This window comes from Dendrobates tinctorius, unplaced genomic scaffold, assembly GCF_039654945.1.
Source record: "Dendrobates tinctorius isolate UK_male_01 unplaced genomic scaffold, ASM3965494v1 ptg000157l, whole genome shotgun sequence".
Taxonomy (NCBI): Eukaryota; Metazoa; Chordata; class Amphibia; order Anura; family Dendrobatidae; genus Dendrobates; species Dendrobates tinctorius.
The window spans coordinates 1,810,228-1,831,610 of record NW_027361824.1 but is presented as its reverse complement, the minus strand read 5'-3'; the positions used below and the strand labels follow the sequence as shown (position 1 = coordinate 1,831,610).

Here is a 21,383-nt window from a genome sequence, read left to right as displayed (position 1 = left end):
CTTTTTGCGCACCATACTGTCAAGCTGCTCCCACTACAGCTCAATGGGGTTGAGATCTGGTGACTGCGCTGGCCACTCCATTACAGATAGAATTCCAGCTGCCGGCTTCTTCCCTAAATAGCTCCTGCATAATTTGGAGGTGTGCTTTTGGGTTATTGTCCTGTTGTAGGATGAAATTGGCTCCAATCAAGCGCTGTCCACAGGGTATGGCATGGCGATGCAAAAATGGAGTGATAGCCTTCCTTATTCAAAATCCCATTTACCTTGTACAAATCTCCCACTTTACCAGCACCAAAGCAACCCCAGACCATCACATTACCTCCACCATGCTTGACAGATGGCATCAGGCACTCTTCCAGCATCTTTTCAGTTGTTCTGTGTCTCACAAATGTTCTTCTGTGTGATCCAAACACCTCAAACTTGGATTCGTCTGTCCATAACACTTTTTTCCAATCTTCCTCTGTCCAATGTCTGTTCTTTTGCCCATATTAATCATTTCCTTTTATTAGCCAGTCTCAGATGGCTTTTTCTTTGCCACTCTGCCCTGAAGGCCAGCATCCCGGAGTCGCCTCTTCACTGTAGACTATGACACTGGCGTTTGTGTGTACTATTTAATGAAGCTGCCAGTTGAGGACCTGTGAGGCGTCGATTTCTCAAACTACAGACTCTAATGTACTTGTCTTGTTGCTCAGTTGTGCAGCGGGGCCTCCCACTTCTCTTTCTACTCTGGTTAGAGCCTGTTTGTGCTCTCCTCTGAAGGGAGTAGTACACACCGTTGTAGGAAATCTTCAGTTTCTTGGCAATTTCTCACATGGAATAGCCTTCATTTCTAAGAACAAGAGTAGACTGTCGAGTTTCGCATGAAAGTTCTTTTTTTCTGGCCATTTTGAGAGTTTAATGGAACCAACAAATGTAATGCTCCAGATTCTCAACTCTTTCAAAAATAAGGAAATTTCTAAGTGACCCTAAACTTTACACGGTAGTGTGTATATGTATATATTACATAGAAGAATAGCCAGGAATTTGTTGCCGTGGTAGTGTAAAATCACAGCAGAAGCTAACAGGATAGAAGAGATGGATTACATACAGTAAATACACGTAGAATAGGTATATACAGTGGGGCAAAAAAAAGTATTTAGTCAGTCAGCAATAGTGCAAGTTCCACCACTTAAAAAGATGAGAGGCGTCTGTAATTTACATCATAGGTAGACCTCAACTATGGGAGACAAACTGAGAAAAAAAAATCCAGAAAATCACATTGTCTGTTTTTTTTTCATTTTATTTGCATATTATGGTGGAAAATAAGTATTTGGTCAGAAACAAGCAATCAAGATTTCTGGCTCTCACAGACCTGTAACTTCTTCTTTAAGAGTCTCCTCTTTCCTCCACTCATTACCTGTAGTAATGGCACCTGTTTAAACTTGTTATCAGTATAAAAAGACACCTGTGCACACCCTCAAACAGTCTGACTCCAAACTCCACTATGGTGAAGACCAAAGAGCTGTCAAAGGACACCAGAAACAAAATTGTAGCCCTGCACCAGGCTGGGAAGACTGAATCTGCAATAGCCAACCAGCTTGGAGTGAAGAAATCAACTGTGGGAGCAATAATTAGAAAATGGAAGACATACAAGACCACTGATAATCTCCCTCGATCTGGTGCTCTACGCAAAATCCCACCCCGTGGGGTCAGAATGATCACAAGAACGGTGAGCAAAAATCCCAGAACCACGCGGGGGGACCTAGTGAATGAACTGCAGAGAGCTGGGACCAATGTAACAAGGCCTACCATAAGTAACACACTACGCCACCATGGACTCATATCCTGCAGTGCCAGACGTGTCCCACTGCTTAAGCCTGTACATGTCCGGGCCCGTCTGAAGTTTGCTAGAGAGCATTTGGATGATCCAGAGGTGTTTTGGGAGAATGTCCTATGGTCTGATGAAACCAAACTGGAACTGTTTGGTAGAAACACAACTTGTCGTGTTTGGAGGAAAAAGAATACTGAGTTGCATCCATCAAACACCATACCTACTGTAAAGCATGGTGGTGGAAACATCATGCTTTGGGGCTGTTTCTCTGCAAAGGGGCCAGGACGACTGATCCGGGTACATGAAAGAATGAATGGGGCCATGTATCGTGAGATTTTGAGTGCAAACCTCCTTCCATCAGCAAGGGCATTGATGATGAAACGTGGCTGGGTCTTTCAACATGACAATGATCCAAAGCACACCGCCAGGGCAACGAAGGAGTGGCTTCGTAAGAAACATTTCAAGGTCCTGGAGTGGCCTAGCCAGTCTCCAGATCTCAACCCTATAGAAAACCTTTGGAGGGAGTTGAAAGTCCGTTTTGCCAAGCGAAAAGCCAAAAACATCACTGCTCTAGAGGAGATCTGCATGGAGGAATGGGCCAACATACCAACAACAGTGTGTGGCAACCTTGTGAAGACTTACAGAAAACGTTTGACCTCTGTCATTGCCAAAAAAGGATATATCACAAAGTATTGAGATGAAATTTTGTTTCTGACCAAATACTTATTTTCCACCATAATATGCAAATAAAATGAAAAAAAAACAGACAATGTGATTTTCTGGATTTTTTTTTCTCAGTTTGTCTCCCATAGTTGAGGTCGACCTATGATGTAAATTACAGACGCCTCTCATCTTTTTAAGTGGTGGAACTTGCACTATTGCTGACTGACTAAATACTTTTTTGCCCCACTGTACATGTCAGTGACAAATACAGTTCGTACAGTGTGCATGCAGCTTACTGTACATGTATGAGTGCAATTTTCGTAACCAGCAGAGGGAAAGCCGACTGCTGGGGACCGATGTTTATAGCCTGGGAAGAGGTAATACCCATGGAGCTTCCCAGGCTATTAATATCAGCTCACTGTATGGGCACATGTTGGGGCTCGGAAGGGAAGTAGTGACGTTTGGGTTGCAGACTTTGATGGAATGGTCTGCGGGCGTCATGTCGCGTTTGGAGAGCCCCTGATGTGCCTAAACAGTGGAAATCCCCACAAGTGACCCCATTTTGGAAACTAGACCCCCCAAGACACCTGGCACATAGTGCCAGGTGTCAGCTGTGATAATCACAGTATGACATACTATACCGTCCATGGGCATTAAGGCCCAGGGCACATGGACGGTATAGTACGTCATATGTCAGAAAGGGGTTAATGAGGAAAAAGGAGGTGGATTGAACTTTTTTGTTTTATTTTTTCATATTTTTTAAAACTTTTTTCTTACCTTTTCCTGTCTATAATAGTTCTGCTTGGGGACTTGGGGCTGTGCTCGTATAATCGCTTGTGCTGTACACAGCGAGGCCTCAGCACTGCTATGTATAGCAGAAATCACAATCTCCTGAATGAAGCTCTTCCAGCCGACTCATGTTAATTCCCATTGTCAGTAATTGACAGCAGGATTTAACTGGTTTACAGCCATGGACAGAGCACCGCTCCACCAGTGGCTATTTAAGTTACATGATGGCTGATTAAATCAGCTGTCATGTCCGAAGAAAGATGCTGACAAGACCTTTGACGTAAATGTACGTCACAGGTTGTGAAGGGGTTAAAGACATATGAGTTGTCCTAAACTGGAGACACAAATTGTTCAGTTGATAAAGAATGAGGAGATCCAGGAGGCGACCGACTCCGGTGATATCCATGGATGAAGGGCTGTGTCTGGCGGGAATGGTCAACTGTGTGAAATGGAGAGGAAAGGTCTAAGGATCCCAAAAGATATTCTTCCATTAATTCTCAATCCTCTTTCTTTTCAAGTTCCCTTCAGGGTGAAGAGCAGCTAAAGTTTTCTTTATACAAGATGAGCTTTTCCATCAACGACCCCCTGAAGATGGAGCAGGACAGAAGCCACATGGCTGCTCGGATATTAGACCTCACCCTGGAGATGATCTACTGGATCACTGGAGAGGTGAGAGCTTCACATCACTCTGATCTCTAGGAATAAAGCAGGGAAATGACGGGAAAGGTGAAAGATCCTTAGAATAGATGTAGTGATCGACGTCTCCTCATACACAGGATCACACAGTAGTGAAGACGTCGTCTGGGGAGTGTATGACCCCCCGTGTGTCAGGAGGACGGAGCAGGACCCCGAGTGACCTCACCGAGCCTCCAACTCATTCACTGATACATGAGCAGAAGATCCTAGAACTGACCCACAGGATCACTGAGCTGCTGAGCGGAGAGGTGAGCGCTGCCGGGAATGCTGGGACATTATATAATAACGCCGGGGGAGGGGTCTGCTAATGGCGGATCATTGTGTGTGTCAGGTTCCTATAAGGTGTCAGGACGTCACCGTCTATTTCTCCATGGAGGAGTGGGAGTATTTAGAAGGACACAAGGATCTGTACAAGGACGTCATGGAGGATCACCGGCCCCTCACATCTCCAGGTAAGAGGAGACCGTACTGATCATAGAGGAGAGGCCGGGTCTGAGGTCACCTGGACTCCCCATCATCTGATCATCACCTGTAGACGATGTACTCAGTCACTGTATATTTCCTATAGATGGATCCAGCCCGAGAAATCCACCAGAGAGAAGTCCCAGTCCTCTGTATTCAAAGGATCGTCCAGAGGAGAAGCAGAATGTCCTCCTGGATCATCAGGTAGACAGAGCTGAGGTTTCTAGACTGATGTAATTAAGCTTTCTACTGACCTCCAGAGTGTAGGCGCCAGGTCATCTGGGGTCGGTACCGGCTACAGATGGTTTTGGTTTCATAAATGCTGATCTTCATTTCCACCAGTTTGAAAATCCTCTTGGCCATTGATATTCAGTGAGGATAAATGTACAGTCTGCCGTGTAGATGGAAATATCTGCACTATGCCAGTCAGCTGCTTCTAATTCCGTCTATGAACACAGCTCTATACTCCAGATCATTTCATCCAGGAAAATTAGAGAAAAATTTACGTTGATGTGTAAGACTCTTGGTGGATTGTTGATCCGGTCTGATCACCACATGAAGGGGTCATTCTTTTATGTCATATTGGTTTTTCGGCTTCACCTGATATACGATAATCTGCTGTTTGTCTTTTTTTCTTATGTGTAATGTGGGATCTTAGCAGGAAGATCATGGTGACACAACAAGGGGGCTTGACTTCACCTTATCCGAGTTGGTGAATGGTAAGAATCTTTCAAATCTTGATTTTTGTTCCATTGGTATGTTGTCTGTATTTTTCTTAATGGACAATGGGGGTGAATATTAACTTGAACACCCTTAGATGTGGTCACAGTGATCAGTGGGGTAACTTGGGGTCAGTATTGGGGGTTCCACTTATTAGCGGGATAATATCAGCCAGAGGACTTGAGCACAGCTATAAGGACAGTGTTGGTATTGTAGATATGCTTTATGAAAGGTGTTAGATACTATGCAACAATAAAGGATTCAGAATGATGGATCTGGTGGAAAATATGTGGAATTAAGTTAAAAAAAAAAGTGAGAATAATAGAAAACAGAAGGTGGTTATTCACGGGCTGTATTGTGTCTCCAAAGTTTTCTATGTTTATTAATGACCTTGTAGAAGAGTTGCAGAATGTTAATATTTGTATCTTGATTTACAGTAACTAATTACATTGTGGTACCGTGTTAGCCAGAAAAATCAATGTGAATACTTTTCTGCTCAATGATGACTAAAGTATTCTCGGCGTGATGCCTTTATTGGCTAACCAGAAAATAATATACCGTATATTCTCGAGTATAAGCCAACCCCCCCAATTTTGCCACAAAAAACTGGGAAAACTTATTGACTCGCGTATAAGCCTAGGGTGGAAAATGCAGCAGCTACTGGTAAATAGAATATACCCCATAAGATGCTCCATAGATTATGCCCCATATGCTGTCCCCTAAGATGCGCCATAGAACAGGCCCCATAAGATGCTCCATATATTATGCCCCATATGCTGCTCCATAAGATGCAATAGTTCAACACTTTGTCCAATTATACAAGAATGGCACTTCAAAATAAATCAGAAAACACACTATGATGGCCACAAAATGAGCTCACCACGAAGAAGCGATCCACAAAGTTATATAAAAAAATTATTTTTATTAACAAAATCATGTACATTAAAAAGGGCCACATACCCATAATTACAAAAATAACCCTCAGATGTTTCGCACCAACCCCCCTTCTCCGAGCTGAACCCTTAGCTACGCCTCTGTCCAGCACCAATATCAAACATGACTTGTATCCTCGCAGTAAATATAATGTAAATGTACTATGTCCTATTCTGATCTGTTCATTATATTTTGATATATTTCTTGCTTGTTTAGATTTTTCACATAAATATTATAAAATATCATCCAACGGTAATAGCGAATCCTGCTTTGAGCAGGGGGTTGGACCAGATGGCCCAGGAGGTCCCTTCCAACTCTACGATTCTATGATTCTAATAGAATTGTTTTTTTTTTGTTTTTTTTTACAGAAGACTGGATGAGTAGCTCCCGTGGACATCTACTCTTACCTCCCTATAATGAAGATGATGACAATCAATTACAGACTGGCAAAAGTAGCACTGGTCATAAACTTGATAATGGTTTGACATGTTCAGATTGTGGAAAACATTTTAAAAAGAAATCGAATCTTACCATGCACAAGAGGATTCACAAGGATGAAAGGCCATTTTCATGTTCTGAATGTGGGAAGCGTTTTAATAGGAAATCAATTTTTGTTGCACATCAGAGAAGTCACACAGGAGAGAAACCATATCCATGTTCTGAATCTGATAAATGTTTTTGTCAAAAATCACATGTTTTGGAACATATAAAAACTCACACAGGGGAAAAGCCGTATTCATGTTCAGAATGTGAAAAATGTTTTACCCAGAAATCAAATCTTGTTGGACATCAGAAAATTCACACAGGGGAGAAGCCATTTTTATGTTCAAAATGTGGGAAATGTTTTAGGAACAGATCAAATCTTATGGAACATCTGAGAACTCACACAGGAGAAAAGCCGTTTTTGTGCTCAGAATGTGGAAAATGCTTCATTCATAAATCAGATGTAAATAAACATCAACTAATTCATACAAGAACGAAGCCATTTTCATGTCCAGAGTGTGGGAAATCTTTTATTCAAAAGTCAAATCTTATAAAACATCTAAGAACTCACACAGGGGAGAAGCCGTTATCATGTTCTGAATGTGGGAAATGTTTTATAGTTAAAGAGCATCTTGAGAGGCATCAGAAAACTGACTCACGGGAGAAGCTATTTCCACGTCTTGATTGTGGGAAATGCCTTACCATTAAATCAGTTCTTGTTGAATATTTGAGCACTCACTCAGGAGAAAAACCATTTCCATGTCATGAATGTGGAAAATGTTTTACTCAAAAATCAAGTCTTGTTACACATGAGAGAATCCACACAGGGGAGAAACCATACTCATGTTCAGAATGTGGCAAATGTTTTAGAGTTAAAAGTCATCTTGGGAGACATCAGAGAAGTCACACAGGAGAGAAGCCATTTTCATGTTCAGAATGTGAAAAAAGTTTTAGTCAAAAATCACATCTTATGGAGCATCTAAAAACTCACACAGGGGAGAAGCCATTTTCTTGTTCAGAATGTGGGAAATGTTTTACCCAGAAGTCAGATCTTGTTGGACATCGAAGAATTCACACAGGGGAGAAGCCATTTTCATGCCCTGAATGTGAGAAATGTTTTAGTCACAGATCAAATCTTATGGAGCATTTAAAAAGTCACACAGGGGAGAAGCCGTTTTTGTGCTCAGAATGTGGAAAATGTTTCAACCATAAAATCAGTCTTCTTGAACATCAGAGAACGCACACAGGGGAGAAGCCATTTTCATGCTCAGAATGTGGGAAATCTTTCAACCGTAAATCCGTTCTTGTTAAACATCATAAGTCACACAAAAGTGGTTAAAACTAAAAGAGAAAGAGCGCAATAGGGTCTTACCCAGGTAAAAGAGATACAGTTCAAGCTATTATACTCACCAATAGCAGGAGAGTTAGAGGCATAAAGGAATAGAGGTCAAAGCTGCTGCACATCCAAATGGCCCCGCCGTGACCATAGATCATCAGATATCAAAGAAACAATTTTCGGATTTAAACGTGCGCTGCTAGACAAAACGACTCCTTTCCAGATTGTGTACTTGTATACTTTTATTTTCCCAACGCGTTTCGAAGTCATCCCCTGAGGAAGAAGTTTGAGACTTCGAAACGCGTTGGGAAAATAAAAGTATACAAGTACACAATCTGGAAAGGAGTCGTTTTGTCTAGCAGCGCACGTTTAAATCCGAAAATTGTTTCTTTGATATCTGAAGTCACACAAAAGAGAATACATTTAATGTTATTAATGTAGGACTTGTTACCTCGGGAGGCCTCCTAGTGTGTAATGTAACTACTATGTAGAAAACTATTACTGCTAACTCAGCAATGTTTAGCTTGAGCTCAGTGATGGCTGGTGTGTGATATTCACCTAAATCCTCATCTACAGCTGAAGTGGAACAGAAAATTCCTGTTTCGGGAATATCTGAGGTTTACTTGAGTAGATCAGGAATAATTTATCACAGAATTTATGCAATAAATAAAGTTATCATTAGGGGGCGTGGCCTAACCTGCGATGTGAGCGGACGCATACTCGGAGCTTTCCCGCCTGTAACTAGGCTTGAGAGCTGAGATTGCCGCATCGCGGGGCCTGTTAAGTACCGGAGCCAGCGTGTGGAGTAACCCTGGACCTTGAGGGTGCATCCGCTGCAGAGTGGGAGGCCATTATGTCCCGCAGGAGGAAGCGGGATGCCGGCAGAGCTGAGGGAGGAAAAATCCAAGATGGCGCCGATGCGCTGGAGGACGCGGCAAGGGAGAACGTGGCATGTGCCAGGAGGATGGCGGCGGCTACCAGGCTTGCTAGAGTGGAGGTGGAGGAGCGGTCAGTGGATGAGAAGGGGGAGTTGGAGGCAGGGGTTGAAGAGGAGGATGAAGATCAGGAGCAGGGCAGGGAAGAGCCCATGGTGGCGGAAGGAACTGTGTCTGGAAGCCCATGTGTGAGTGGAGGAGCTGATGGTTCAGGAGATATGGCTGCCTCTACTGTCACTGAGCCTACTACAAAGGATGTCTTTGCTGTAGTGAATTTTTGTAAAGAGACCCTTACAACTCTTACTCAGCAGGTTCATGGCATTCAAGCTGAGATGTTAAATATGCGGGCTGCTATGCAAAAAGCTGATGCCAGGACTGGAGAGGTGGAGTGGGTTCTGCAGGGGATTAAATAATTATATTGCAAAAGGCTCATAAACAATGTGGCAAACAATTGGCTGAGGTTATTGTCAAAAACGACGATCTGGAGAATCACTCGCGGCGGAACAATATTCGGATAGTGGGAGTCCCAGAAAAAGCTGAAGGCCCAAATCCCACTGAATTCATAGAGAAATGGTTATTACCAAAAATTGGCGCTGACGCTGAAGTGAAAAAGAGACTGAGAGGTTTCGGCATCGCATACTCTATACTATATCCTGCAAAGCTGAGAGTGGTGGCGTTTGAAAAGATTCATTTTTTTCAGTCCCCAGAGGAAGTCATTGAATGGATCGAACGGGTGAGAGACTTGGGTGCCGGCTGAGTGATGGCAGGTTGAAATGAGATTTTTGTTTTCATGTTTCTGGTCATTTCAAGAGGAAGACTCTTTTTGGTCTGGCATCCTGGATGGTCTCCAGTTGAGCTGTGACGTTGCGGCGTGCTACTATAGCTTACAATGAGAATTGTTGTGTTTTTTAATCATTTCCTAAAGGGGGAGGAGGAGGAGGAGGGGCAAATTCACTGTTATTTTATAGTCTATATAAGGGAGCGGTTTGTTGGGTTGGGCGCTTTTACCCACTCTCAGATACAGAGAAACTAATCTTTGAAGGGTGAAAAGGGTTGGGAGTTGGTAGTATAAGCTGGTATGGGGGATTGTTTGGCGGGGAGGTGGGGGGCAGGTGAGGGAAAGGGGGGTGGAGATTAAAAAAAGCTGATGCCAGGACTGGAGAGGTGGAGTGGGTTCTGCAGAGGATCAAATAATTAAATTGGGGTGGGAGGGTAGATTGCGAGAATTGGAGCTCTTTTGGGTACTAATGCTGGAGATGAATATTTTCAATGTGATATGGCTAGACCAGTAAGGGTGATTGGCTGGAACATTCGGGGCCTTGCTGACAGGAGTAAGAGAGCGGCTGTACTGAGACCCGCTCTTTCGTTTAAACCGTCTATTTTGTGTCTGATGGAAACACACCTGGTCAGAGACAGGATTGGGGTTTTGGCCATCACTCTACGTACTCTAATTTTGTAAGGGGAGTTCTCGGTCTTGGTTCATACTTCGGTGCCGTATGAGGAGGTGGAAGTGCGAGTGGATAAAGATGGACAGTATGCGTATATAGTGTGTCATGTGTATGGGTACATGTTGTGTCTGGCTGCAGTGTATTTCCCGCCACCATACATGAACATGAAATTGCATGAGATTCCGGAACTCACGAGACACAGACAGGGCCGGCCCGAACATATAGGCGAACTAGGCAGCCGCCTAGGGCGCCGACGCAAAGGGGGCGCCAGAGAAAAAATAGAAAAAATTATAAAAAATCTTTTCAAAAGGCAAAAAGTTTTAGGGATGGAAAGAAAAGTGTACATATTTAAGGGCAAATATGACGCAAGAGAGGTTGGTTGGGTTGGCAACAATTTCGATAGAATCTGAAGTTGCTAAACAAATTAATCTTGGTGACTTAGTGTCATCCTTTTAAAAAAAAAAAAAGGCAAGGAAACAAAAATTTTAATTACCTATTGTCGTTTTTGTTTTGTGTTATTGATTACTTTGTATATATTTGTCCTATACAACTTCTCAGAAGATTCAAGAGTTAGGAGAGAGTTAATTAATCATTGTTGTTGTGGTTTATTTTGCTCCTAAATTTATATCCCAAGTTTTCATCTACTGCCAAGAATAGTAGGGGCGCAACAAAATAGTTTCGCCTAGGGCGCCGTAATCTCTTGGGCCGGCCCTGGACACAGAGTGGGGAGACCATTGTTGATAGTTGGAGATATGAATAATATTTTGAACTGGGAGCTGGATAGTCATGGGGGCGGCATGAGAGGCACGGGAGGGGACGTTGAAGAATCCTTTGCAAAACATATAAAAGAAGTTAGATTGGTGGATTTGTGGAGGGTTAGGAATGTAAATGTGAAATGTTTCTTGTGCCTTTCGGCTTCGCATAACAATATGTTTAGAATAGATAAGGCGTTTGGAGATGGACTTTTAGATGTGTGGGTTAGGAAGGTGGACAATTTACCTAGAGTGGCGTCAGATCATAAACCGGTGGAGGTGGTAATACAGATTGGGTTGGGAAGAGTGGGACCAAGTGGGGAGTGGAAAGGGCATCTGGCCTGGATAAAGTCTGCCGATGTGGAGAAAATTAGGGGGCAGGTGGAATTGTTTTTCCAGGATAATGAAGGGAGCGAGCCTGAGGGAACTATGGGACGCCATGAAGGCCTTTTTTAGAGGCATGTTCATTAGGGACATTTCCAGATGTAAGAACGAATCTAGGCGGGAGGAGCGGCAGGCGTTGGAGGACTTGAGGAGTGCAGAGAGTGAGGCGGTGAGTTGGCCCACCCCAGAGATGCAGGGGCGCCTAAAGGGAGCACAAGAGACACTGGACAAGATTCATTTAAAAACGCAAAAAAGAGGCAGGAGTTTCACAAGATTTCATTTTATGAAGACGGGGAGAAAGTGGGTCATCTCTCGTCGTTGATAGCTTCTGCTCAAAGGGAGTCGTCTTATGTCTATAGTCTGTACGATGAGGAAGACAGGCTGGTGGTGGAGACAAGGGATATATTGGAGGTATTTGGGAGGTTCTATGGAGATCCAAGACTTCTCCCATGCTGCGTCAATCCTCTGGAATGCTCTACCCCAAGAAATTAGGACTCTCCACAATTTGCATAGTTTCAGGCGCTCCCTCAAAACACATTTGTTCAGAGCGGCTTATCACGTTCACTAATCCCAGTCATTCTATGTGTAAGTGTGAGTGTGTAGCCCATTCACTATCTCCATCCATCCCTCACTCCCTCAAGATGGCTGGACCATCATTGTGAATACACCATTGTAAATACACACCTGTACTCTGTGTCTCCCCCTCCTCATTGTAGAGTGTAAGCTCTCACCAGCAGGGGCGGCTGATTGTGTTTTAATTATTGTATTGTTAACGTTGTTACTTATGACTTGTGTTTGGAACTGTTAAACTGTAAAGCGCTGCGGAATATGTTGGCGCTATATAAATAAAGATTATTATTATTATCTGTTCAGTTTAAGCTTTCGGCTTCTAGTGAAGAAACGTTATGCTTTCTGGAGGGGGTGGGCCTGTTACAGCTTAGTTTGGAGGATAGGGATAGTTTGGAAAACCCCTTAAGGCTGTGTGCCCACGTTGCATTTCTTAAGCGTTTCTGCAGCGGCCTTGCCGCTCCAGAAACACTTGCAAAACGCATCCCTTTCATTTTAACTACATTCTGCAATTGCTGTGCCCATGCTGCGTATTTTTCTACAGTGGAATCGCATTGAGGTAAAATATGCAGCATGTTCATCAGTTTTGTGGAATCGTGGCGATTCCGCCGCCATAGACTTGCATTGGAACGCTTAAAATCCGCAAATATGAAAAATGTTTTCGGATTTCAAGCGCATTTGCTGCGGTTTTGTAAATCAAAACCATAGCAAATGGGAAGTGACATCGTGGGAGGTGTTCCTGCCATCCCATGAGCATCCCATAATCCAGGAAGACTATATTGTCCCATATTTTTTTTTTATTTTTTGGCATATATATTGTTTGTCTATATATTTTTTTATATTTGCCCCTATATTTTTTAAAAATATTTTTTCCCCTATATTTATTTATTGATTTTTTTGCCTGCCCCAATATTGTTATTTTAACCCTTGTTTATGTATCCCTTTTTTATTTTTATTTCTTTTGCCTGCCCCAATATTATTATTTTATAAATGGCCCACCCAGGTCTATCCATATAAATGGCCCACCCTGTATAATGGCCCCATATAGTGCTCCACAGTATAATGCGCCTCATATAGTGCTCCACAGTATAATGCGCCTCATATAGTGCTCCACAGTATAATGGCCCCATATAGTGCTCCACAGTATAATGCGCCTCATATAGTGCTCCACAGTATAATGCGCCCCATATAGTGCTCCACAGTATAATGCACCCCATATAGTGCTCCACATTATAATGTGCCCCATATAGTGCTCCACAGTATAATGCGCCCCATATAGTGCTCCACAGTATAATGCACCCCATATAGTGCTCCACAGTATAATGCGCCTCATATAGTGCTCCACAGTATAATGTGCCCCATATAGTGCTCCACAGTATAATGTGCCCCATATAGTGCTCCACAGTATAATGCACCCCATATAGTGCTCCACAGTATAATGCGCCACATATAGTGCATCACAGTATAATGCACCCCATATAGTGCTCCACAGTATAATGCGCCACATATAGTGCATCACAGTATAATGCACCCCATATAAGCTAGCAAGCAGCCTGAATGGTACAACTCACCACCTCTACTGGCTGTCATTTCTGCTGCAATATATCCAAATTGTAATCAACTGATCCAACCTGCATGTATTCTCTCCATTCACTGTTAGCAAGCAGCCTGAATGGTACAACGCCATACTTCTGCTTGCTGTCTGTCTTCTGCTGCTTTACTATTTTGGCCATACATGGACATTCATGTAATGGTATATACTTAATTTATCATCTATTGTATTTGTTATAGTTTGCTGCCATCTACTGGCCATTGCTGTATTACACTGTAATATTTTGTTGTGGTACTTTCCCATAATACCTCTCTGCCTTAAGCTCCTCCTATCTTTTTGTTCTGTTTCCTGTTCTTGTACTCCGGGCCATCTTGTAACACACATGCGCTGCAGGGCTGGAGAAAGGATTCTCTTGTTACCTCCAACCTGGAGCTACTATCATCTCTAATCTGGTGCTTCTATAACAGCTCTACCTACTGTCCTCACTCCTACCTCATCTCCACTCCTTCATCTTCCTTGACATCTCATCTCATCAAGGTACTGAAAATAAAGCCTGTTGAATTCATCACTGCATCATCCTTCCGGACCACCACGCGCCGCTGATAGGGATTGGGAGCACCGGCTGGCGAGCAACGCTATCCGCCATTGTTTATATAGAGATTCGTGATCACATCCCTCAGACACATCTCATCCATGTATATCGGTGGCAGAATAATGTGCCTGCCAAAGCTTTGGTATAACTCATTTGTTGCACTGTATGTAATACTGCTTTAGATCCGTGACTGGGGCCTCTCTAGATCTTATCAGGTGTAAGGTGCTATAGCATATTGATGCAGCCTGGTCAAGTGCCTTTGATCATCTAACCACCCCCTGGTGTGCTGGTCCCAGCTGCCAAATTATCCCCAACCAGCTCCCCTGTAGTGTGGCCTATATATGTAGTAGCTCCTAAGGGGAAGCACGCAGTGTGGGGTGCAGCACGCAAGCATCCCATAAGCAAAGCATCAATAAAACGGCAGTTATCCATGGCAGTTAATCAGGGCAGGAATCAGGTAACCCACACTTTGCTCTCCCCTTTAACCATGTGCTTTATTTCTATCCTCCTGTGCTCCCTTGCTATCCATATTCACCACCCCATCCCCCCTCCATCACGACTCATACACATCAGCCCCTCTATACTTCTCTCTCCCATGTACAGCTCCCATACACTCCTCACCTTCCTGAGAAACCTCAGCCCATGTAATCCAAACACAGCACAGAAAAAAACTATTTACAATTCCAACTACTATTTGCTCTTTATCTTCTTACTCCTACTGATTTCAGGTGACATCTCCCCCAACCCTTGTCCACCTTCCCACAACCTCAACCACTACCCAACCTCATATCGAAACCATAATAATCTTATTAATATTACTTGCACTCCCTCATCTCCATCTTTTAATTGTTCCCTCTGGAATCCATGGTCTGTTTGTAACAAGCTTCCTTTCCTGCACAACTACTTTCTAAACAACTCTCTTAATCTGTTGGCCCTCACTGAAACCTGGATTCTGACACTGTCTCTCCTGCTGCCAAGAAATCGGGACTATCCACAGTTTGCATAGGTTCAGGCGCTCCCTCAAAACACATTTGTTCAGAGCGGCCTATCACGTTCACTAATCAGCCATTCTATGTGTAAGGGTGCGTGTGTAGCCCGTTCACTGTCTGCATCCATCCCTCACTCCCTCAGGATGGCTGGACCATCATTGTAAATACACCCCTGTCCTCTGTGTCTCCCCCACCTCATTGTAGATTGTAAGCTCTCACCAGCAGGGTCGTCTTATTGTGCTTTAATTATTGTATTGTTAACGTTGTTACTTATGACTTGTGTTTTGAAACTGTTAAACTGTAAAGCGCTGCGGAATATGTTGGCGCTATATAAATAAAGATTATTATTGTTATTATTATTAATGCTCCACAGTATAATGGCCTCATACACTGCTCCACAGTATAATGTGCCCCATATAGTGCTCCACAGTATAATGTGCCCCATATAGTGCTCCACAGTATAATGGTCCCATATAGTGCTCCACAGTATAAATGATTGGTGGTGACAGCTAGTAGTGGTTCCTTTTTTGTAATTGTGGAGCTGGCAGTGATCGTATCTGGGGTATATATACACTCACTGGCCACTTTATTAGGTACACCTGTCCAACTGTGTGTTAAGACTTAATTTCTAATCAGCCAATCACATGGCGGCAACTCAGTGCATTTAGGCATGTAGACATGGTCAAGACAATCTCCTGCAGTTCAAACCGAGCATCAGTATGGGGAAGAAAGGTGATTTGAGTGCCTTTGAACGTGGCATGATTGTTGGTGCCAGAAGGGCTGGTCTGAGTATTTCAGAAACTGCTGATCTACTGGGATTTTCACGCACAACCATCTCTAGGGTTTACAGAGAATGGTCCGAAAAAGAAAAAAAATCCAGTGAGCGGCAGTTCTGTGGCCGGAAATGCCTTGTTGATGCCAGAGGTCAGAGGAGAATGGGCATACTGGTTCGAGCTGATAGAAAGGCAACAGTGACTCAAATTGCCACCCGTTACAACCAAGGTAGGCAGAAGAGCATCTCTGAACGCACAGTGCGTCGAACTTTGAGGCAGATGGGCTACAGCAGCAGAAGACCACACTGGGTACCACTCCTCTGAGCTAAGAACAGGCATCTGATGGCTACTTTCAGCAGGATAATGCGCCATGTCATAAAGCTCGAATCATCTCAGATTGGTTTCTTGAACATGACAATGAGTTCACTGTACTCAAATGGCCTCCTCAGTCACCAGATCTCAATCCAATAGAGCATCTTTGGGATGTGGTGGAACGGGAGATTCGCATCAGGGATGTGCAGCCGACAAATCTGCGCCAACTGTGTGATGCCATCATGTCAATATGGTCCAAAATCTCTGAGGAATGCTTCCAGCACCTTGTTGAATCTCTGCCACGAAGAATTGAGGCAGTTCTGAAGGCAAAAGGGGGTCCAACCCGTTACTAGCATGGTGTACCTAATAAAGTGGCCAGTGAGTGTATATATTCCATGTATTGGGATTGGAGGTGTATATACCATACGCTCACTGTGAGTTCCCTAGTAGTGGGAGCAGTAGAGCAGTAATTTTGCAGTTGTCCTGATTGGAGGCAGTGAAGTTGCGTCCCCTGCCAAACTGGTGGCAGCGGTGGGATCTGTGTGACCCCCCCCCCCCCGGTGTCGTCTATTGACAAGTGTAAATCTGTCCTTGTAAGTAGTTTGTCCCATCGGGGACATTTATGGCACATTAATGACATCTATCCTCTGTGTCCAGGACATACAGGTCCCACCAGGGTCATTCTGATATTTTTGGAGTTCCTATAGAAAGGACTATAGAGGCCACCTGTTGTGAGTTCATTCTCTGGTTCATCAGTTGTGAATTCTCCTTCCAGACTCCCTCTGGTGGTAACAGGAGGTAGTGAGGCTGATTTGATCGGTGGAGATCTGCCACCTGAGAATGAGGATGACGATTGGACCTCAGGAGTCTCAGATTGGATTTAAGACAGCGACGCCCTATTCTGTTGCTGGTGATTCCTTCTGGCTTGTCAGCTCTTGGTTTTCCGCTCTGTTCCAATCATCTAAAGCTAAGTTTTTCTGCTAATGTTCACACTTGATTTTGTTGGTCTATTCAGTTTCTTGTGTGGTCAGCCAGCACCCGGCTGGGGACTGTGCTGAATTTCCGCTCTTATTTATCTGTATTTGCCAATTTGCTTTTTGTCCCTTACTAGTTTGGCCTCTTTTTGCTTTGTCTCAGAATATTTCAGAGTGCTGATATAGTGGGAGAAGTCTAGTGACTTCAGGGTTAATTTTGCTATCAGAAGTGTTGGACATTATTTTTGTAGGGTTTTTTGCAGGTTGCAGACAGTGTCTTTCCTTTCCTTTCTAGTCACTTTGGGCCCCATCGTTTGCTCAGCCCATTTTCCTGCCTGTGTTTGTGCTTTCATCTTGTTTCACCGTCAATACATGTGTGGGGGCTGTCTATTCCTTTGGGGTCTGCTCTGGGGCAGTTAGTTTTCCCCTTTTCTTGCTTTAGGCTTATTTAGTCCTCTGGCCGTGACGAGGCGCCTAGGATCATCGTAGGTACGCTCCACGGCTGCTACTAGTTGTGTGGTAAGATCAGGGATCTGCAATCTGCATAGTTACCAACCTCTCTGGTTTCCTGTGACTTAGCTTGTTTTGCTTTATCCTCCTCGGTGACCCAGTCATAACAGCCACCACTGGATCTTCATTCTTTCCATTCAGCATTGGGACCTGCATTTATCAGACATTCCGCTTTATGACATGTCTTTTCAACGCCAAAAATGTCCCAAATGGTTCAATATCTACGTATTCCAGAATGACTTAAAGGGAGTCGATCACCCCCAACATGTATTTTAATCTAGTTATACAGTGATATAGGGGACCGAGCCCCTGTAGAATCACAGTAGCCCCGTACATTATAGGGGGATGGGGCCTGAGAAAATGACGCGTAATTAAAAATCATAATGAGGGGGCTATGGTGCGCCCGAGTCGCCAATACATCCCCTCCAGAGAGGAGAAGCGGCGGACATCTATTATATGTCCTGATTACTAAACAGATGATGATCAGCTCTGCCCCAATGACCAGTGGTTTACCGACCATGAGGCCCCCAATATATACCGTATATATATATATATATATATATATATATAGCCGTGCCCCCAGATGCATCTTCTCAGGCCCCTGACCCTTTAATGTGCGGGGCCGGCAGCATTTCTACTGGAGCCATGTCCCTTATTACAGTTACTATTTTTGGGGATGGGGGGTGAGATTGGGACTGTGGAAAAACCCCAAGTAAAAACACTGTATCTTTCAGTGCAGAATCAAAGCTTTCTGTGCTATTATAAAGCTTTAATAACGCTGCTTCACATCTGCACCAAAAACGCATCAGATATGGGGGGAAAAGCAGAAAAATCCAATAATCAGAGCAGAGTGTTATTGCATCCTGTGGTGCGGACACCGGCACCAGATCAGAGTCCGGGAGAAGCTGCGCAACTCCTCATGTCATACTCTACTACCTCTCAGGGTCTCTGGAAAGCTGGGTGCCACCATGTGCTGTGTAACCGCCACTCTGATGAGACGTGTGTATATAGCACTGGGATAGCGGTATATTGTGCCAGCCGTCAGTACGATGGCGCCTGCCACTAATCCGCCATCTACTCTGCCCCTGAGCTCAGGAGGAGCAGCCGCCTGCTGCCGCCATGTGTAAGGCTTTTACACTTTGCATGGTTTTTTTGCCGGCCATAGTGCCGTAATTTTCATGGTCTGCCGCAAAAATCTCGGATTTCTGCAGGCCTTCGAAGTGATAAACAGGAATCACATGGGAGTGTCCTAGTAAAAATACGGCGTCCCGCAGATACGCATAGCTCCCAAGCGTCCCGGATATGGCGGGACTGTCCTGTTTTTGACTGCCTGTCCCGCTGTCCCGAGCGAGACTCTTTCCCACCCCGCACTGCACTGAGCCGCCACGCCCCCCCATGCACTGACCCCATCCTCACGCTCAGAGAACCCCCCGCAGTGCGCCCCACAGCCTGCGATGACTTGCTAGTTGCTTCTATGCGGCACAGGACCTGTGATGAGGTCAGAGGAGGGGAGGAGTCAGGGTTCAAGTTTATGTGTGGGCTCAGGAGGGGTTTACAGGGTGGATGTAGCAGAGCCATGTGTGTACGAGGTGTACGGAGCGGAGCCGTGTGTATGAGGTGTATGGAGCAGAGCTGCATGTGTACAAGGTGTACGGAGCGGAGCCGCGTGTGTATGGAGTGGAGCCGTGTGTGTGTACAAGGTGTACGGAGCGGAGCCGTGTGTGTGTACGAGGTGTACGGAGCGGAGCCGCGTGTGTATGAGGTATATGGAGCAGAGCCGTGTGTGTACAAGGTGTACAGAGCGGAGCCGTGTGTGTACGAGGTGTACGGAGTGGAGCCATGTGTGTGTACGAGGTGTACGGAGCGGAGCCGCGTGTATATGAGGTATATGGAGCAGAGCCGTGTGTGTACAAGGTGTACAGAGCGGAGCCGTGTGTGTACGAGGTGTACGGAGTGGAGCCATGTGTGTGTACGAGGTGTACGGAGCGGAGCCGTCTGTGTACGAGGTGTACGGCGCAGAGCCGTGTGTGTACGAGGTGTACGGAGCGGAGCCGTCTGTGTATGAGGTGTACGGCGCAGAGCCGTGTGTGTACGAGGTGTACGGAGCGGAGCCGTGTGTGTATGAGGTGTATGGAGCAGAGCCGTGTGTACAAGGTGTACAGAGCGGAGCCGTGTGTATACGAGGTGTACGGTGCACAGCCACGTGTGTATGGAGTGGAGCCGTGTGTGTGTACGATGTGTACGGAGCGGAGCCACGTGTGTATGAGGTGTAAGGAGCAGAGCCATGTGTGTGTATGAGGTGTATGGAGCGGAGCCGTGTGTGTGTATGAGGTGTATGGAGCGGAGCCGCGTGTGTGTGAGGTGCACAGAGTGGAGCTGTGTGTGTAGGAGTTGTACGGAGCAAAGCCGCGTGTGTATGGAGCGGAGCCGTGTGCATGTACGAGGTGTATGGAGCGGAACTGTGTGCGTGTACGAGGTGTATGGAACTGAACCGTGTGCGTGTACGAGGTGTATGGAGCTGAGCAGTGTGCGTGTACGAGGTGTATGGAGCTGAGCAGTGTGCGTGTACGAGGTGTATGGAGCTGAGCAGTGTGCGTGTACGAGGTGTATGGAGCGGAGCCGTGTGCGTGTACGAGGTGTATGGAGCGGAGCCGTGTGCGTGTACGAGGTGTATGGAGCGGAGCCGTGTGCGTGTACGAGGTGTATGGAGCGGAGCCGTGTGCGTGTACGAGGTGTATGGAGCTGAACCGTGTGCGTGTACGAGGTGTATGGAGCTGAACCGTGTGCGTGTACGAGGTGTATGGAGCTGAACCGTGTGCGTGTACGAGGTGTATGGAGCTGAACCGTGTGCGTGTACGAGGTGTATGGAGCTGAACCGTGTGCGTGTACGAGGTGTATGGAGCTGAGCAGTGTGCGTGTACGAGGTGTATGGAGCGGAGCCGTGTGCGTGTACGAGGTGTATGGAGCTGAGCAGTGTGCGTGTACGAGGTGTATGGAGCTGAGCAGTGTGCGTGTACGAGGTGTATGGAGCTGAGCAGTGTGCGTGTACGAGGTGTATGGAGCTGAGCAGTGTGCGTGTACGAGGTGTATGGAGCTGAGCAGTGTGCGTGTACGAGGTGTATGGAGCTGAGCAGTGTGCGTGTACGAGGTGTATGGAGCTGAGCAGTGTGCGTGTACGAGGTGTATGGAGCTGAGCAGTGTGCGTGTACGAGGTGTATGGAGCTGAGCAGTGTGCGTGTACGAGGTGTATGGAGCTGAGCAGTGTGCGTGTACGAGGTGTATGGAGCTGAGCAGTGTGCGTGTACGAGGTGTATGGAGCGGAGCCGTGTGCGTGTACGAGGTGTATGGAGCGGAGCCGTGTGCGTGTACGAGGTGTATGGAGCTGAGCAGTGTGCGTGTACGAGGTGTATGGAGCTGAGCAGTGTGCGTGTACGAGGTGTATAGAGCTGAACCGTGTGCGTGTATGAGGTGTATGGAGCTGAACCGTGTGCGTGTATGAGGTGTATGGAGCGGGGCCGTGTGCGTGTACGAGGTGTATGGAGCTGAGCCGTGTGCGTGTACGAGGTGTATGGAGCGGAGCCGTGTGCGTGTACGAGGTGTATGGAGCTGAGCCGTGTGCGTGTACGAGGTGTATGGAGCTGAACCGTGTGCGTGTACGAGGTGTATGGAGCTGAGCCGTGTGCGTGTATGAGGTGTATGGAGC

General features: G+C 45.5%; 1 protein-coding gene across 1 annotated transcript in view; it reads left to right on the top strand.

Moving 5' to 3' along the window:
• The window catches only part of LOC141051425 (uncharacterized), a 95,270-nt gene that overhangs the window by 52,780 nt on the left and 21,107 nt on the right, over positions 1-21,383 (top strand). The window contains exons 8-16 of the mRNA XM_073548360.1: positions 3,781-3,931; positions 4,039-4,206; positions 4,290-4,410; positions 4,527-4,624; positions 5,079-5,139; positions 6,442-7,893; positions 8,469-8,519; positions 8,732-9,015; positions 9,255-9,560. Of these exons, the coding sequence (XP_073404461.1) occupies positions 3,781-3,931; positions 4,039-4,206; positions 4,290-4,410; positions 4,527-4,624; positions 5,079-5,139; positions 6,442-7,893; positions 8,469-8,519; positions 8,732-9,015; positions 9,255-9,560 (2,692 nt within the window). The remainder of the gene's footprint in view (positions 1-3,780; positions 3,932-4,038; positions 4,207-4,289; positions 4,411-4,526; positions 4,625-5,078; positions 5,140-6,441; positions 7,894-8,468; positions 8,520-8,731; positions 9,016-9,254; positions 9,561-21,383) is intronic.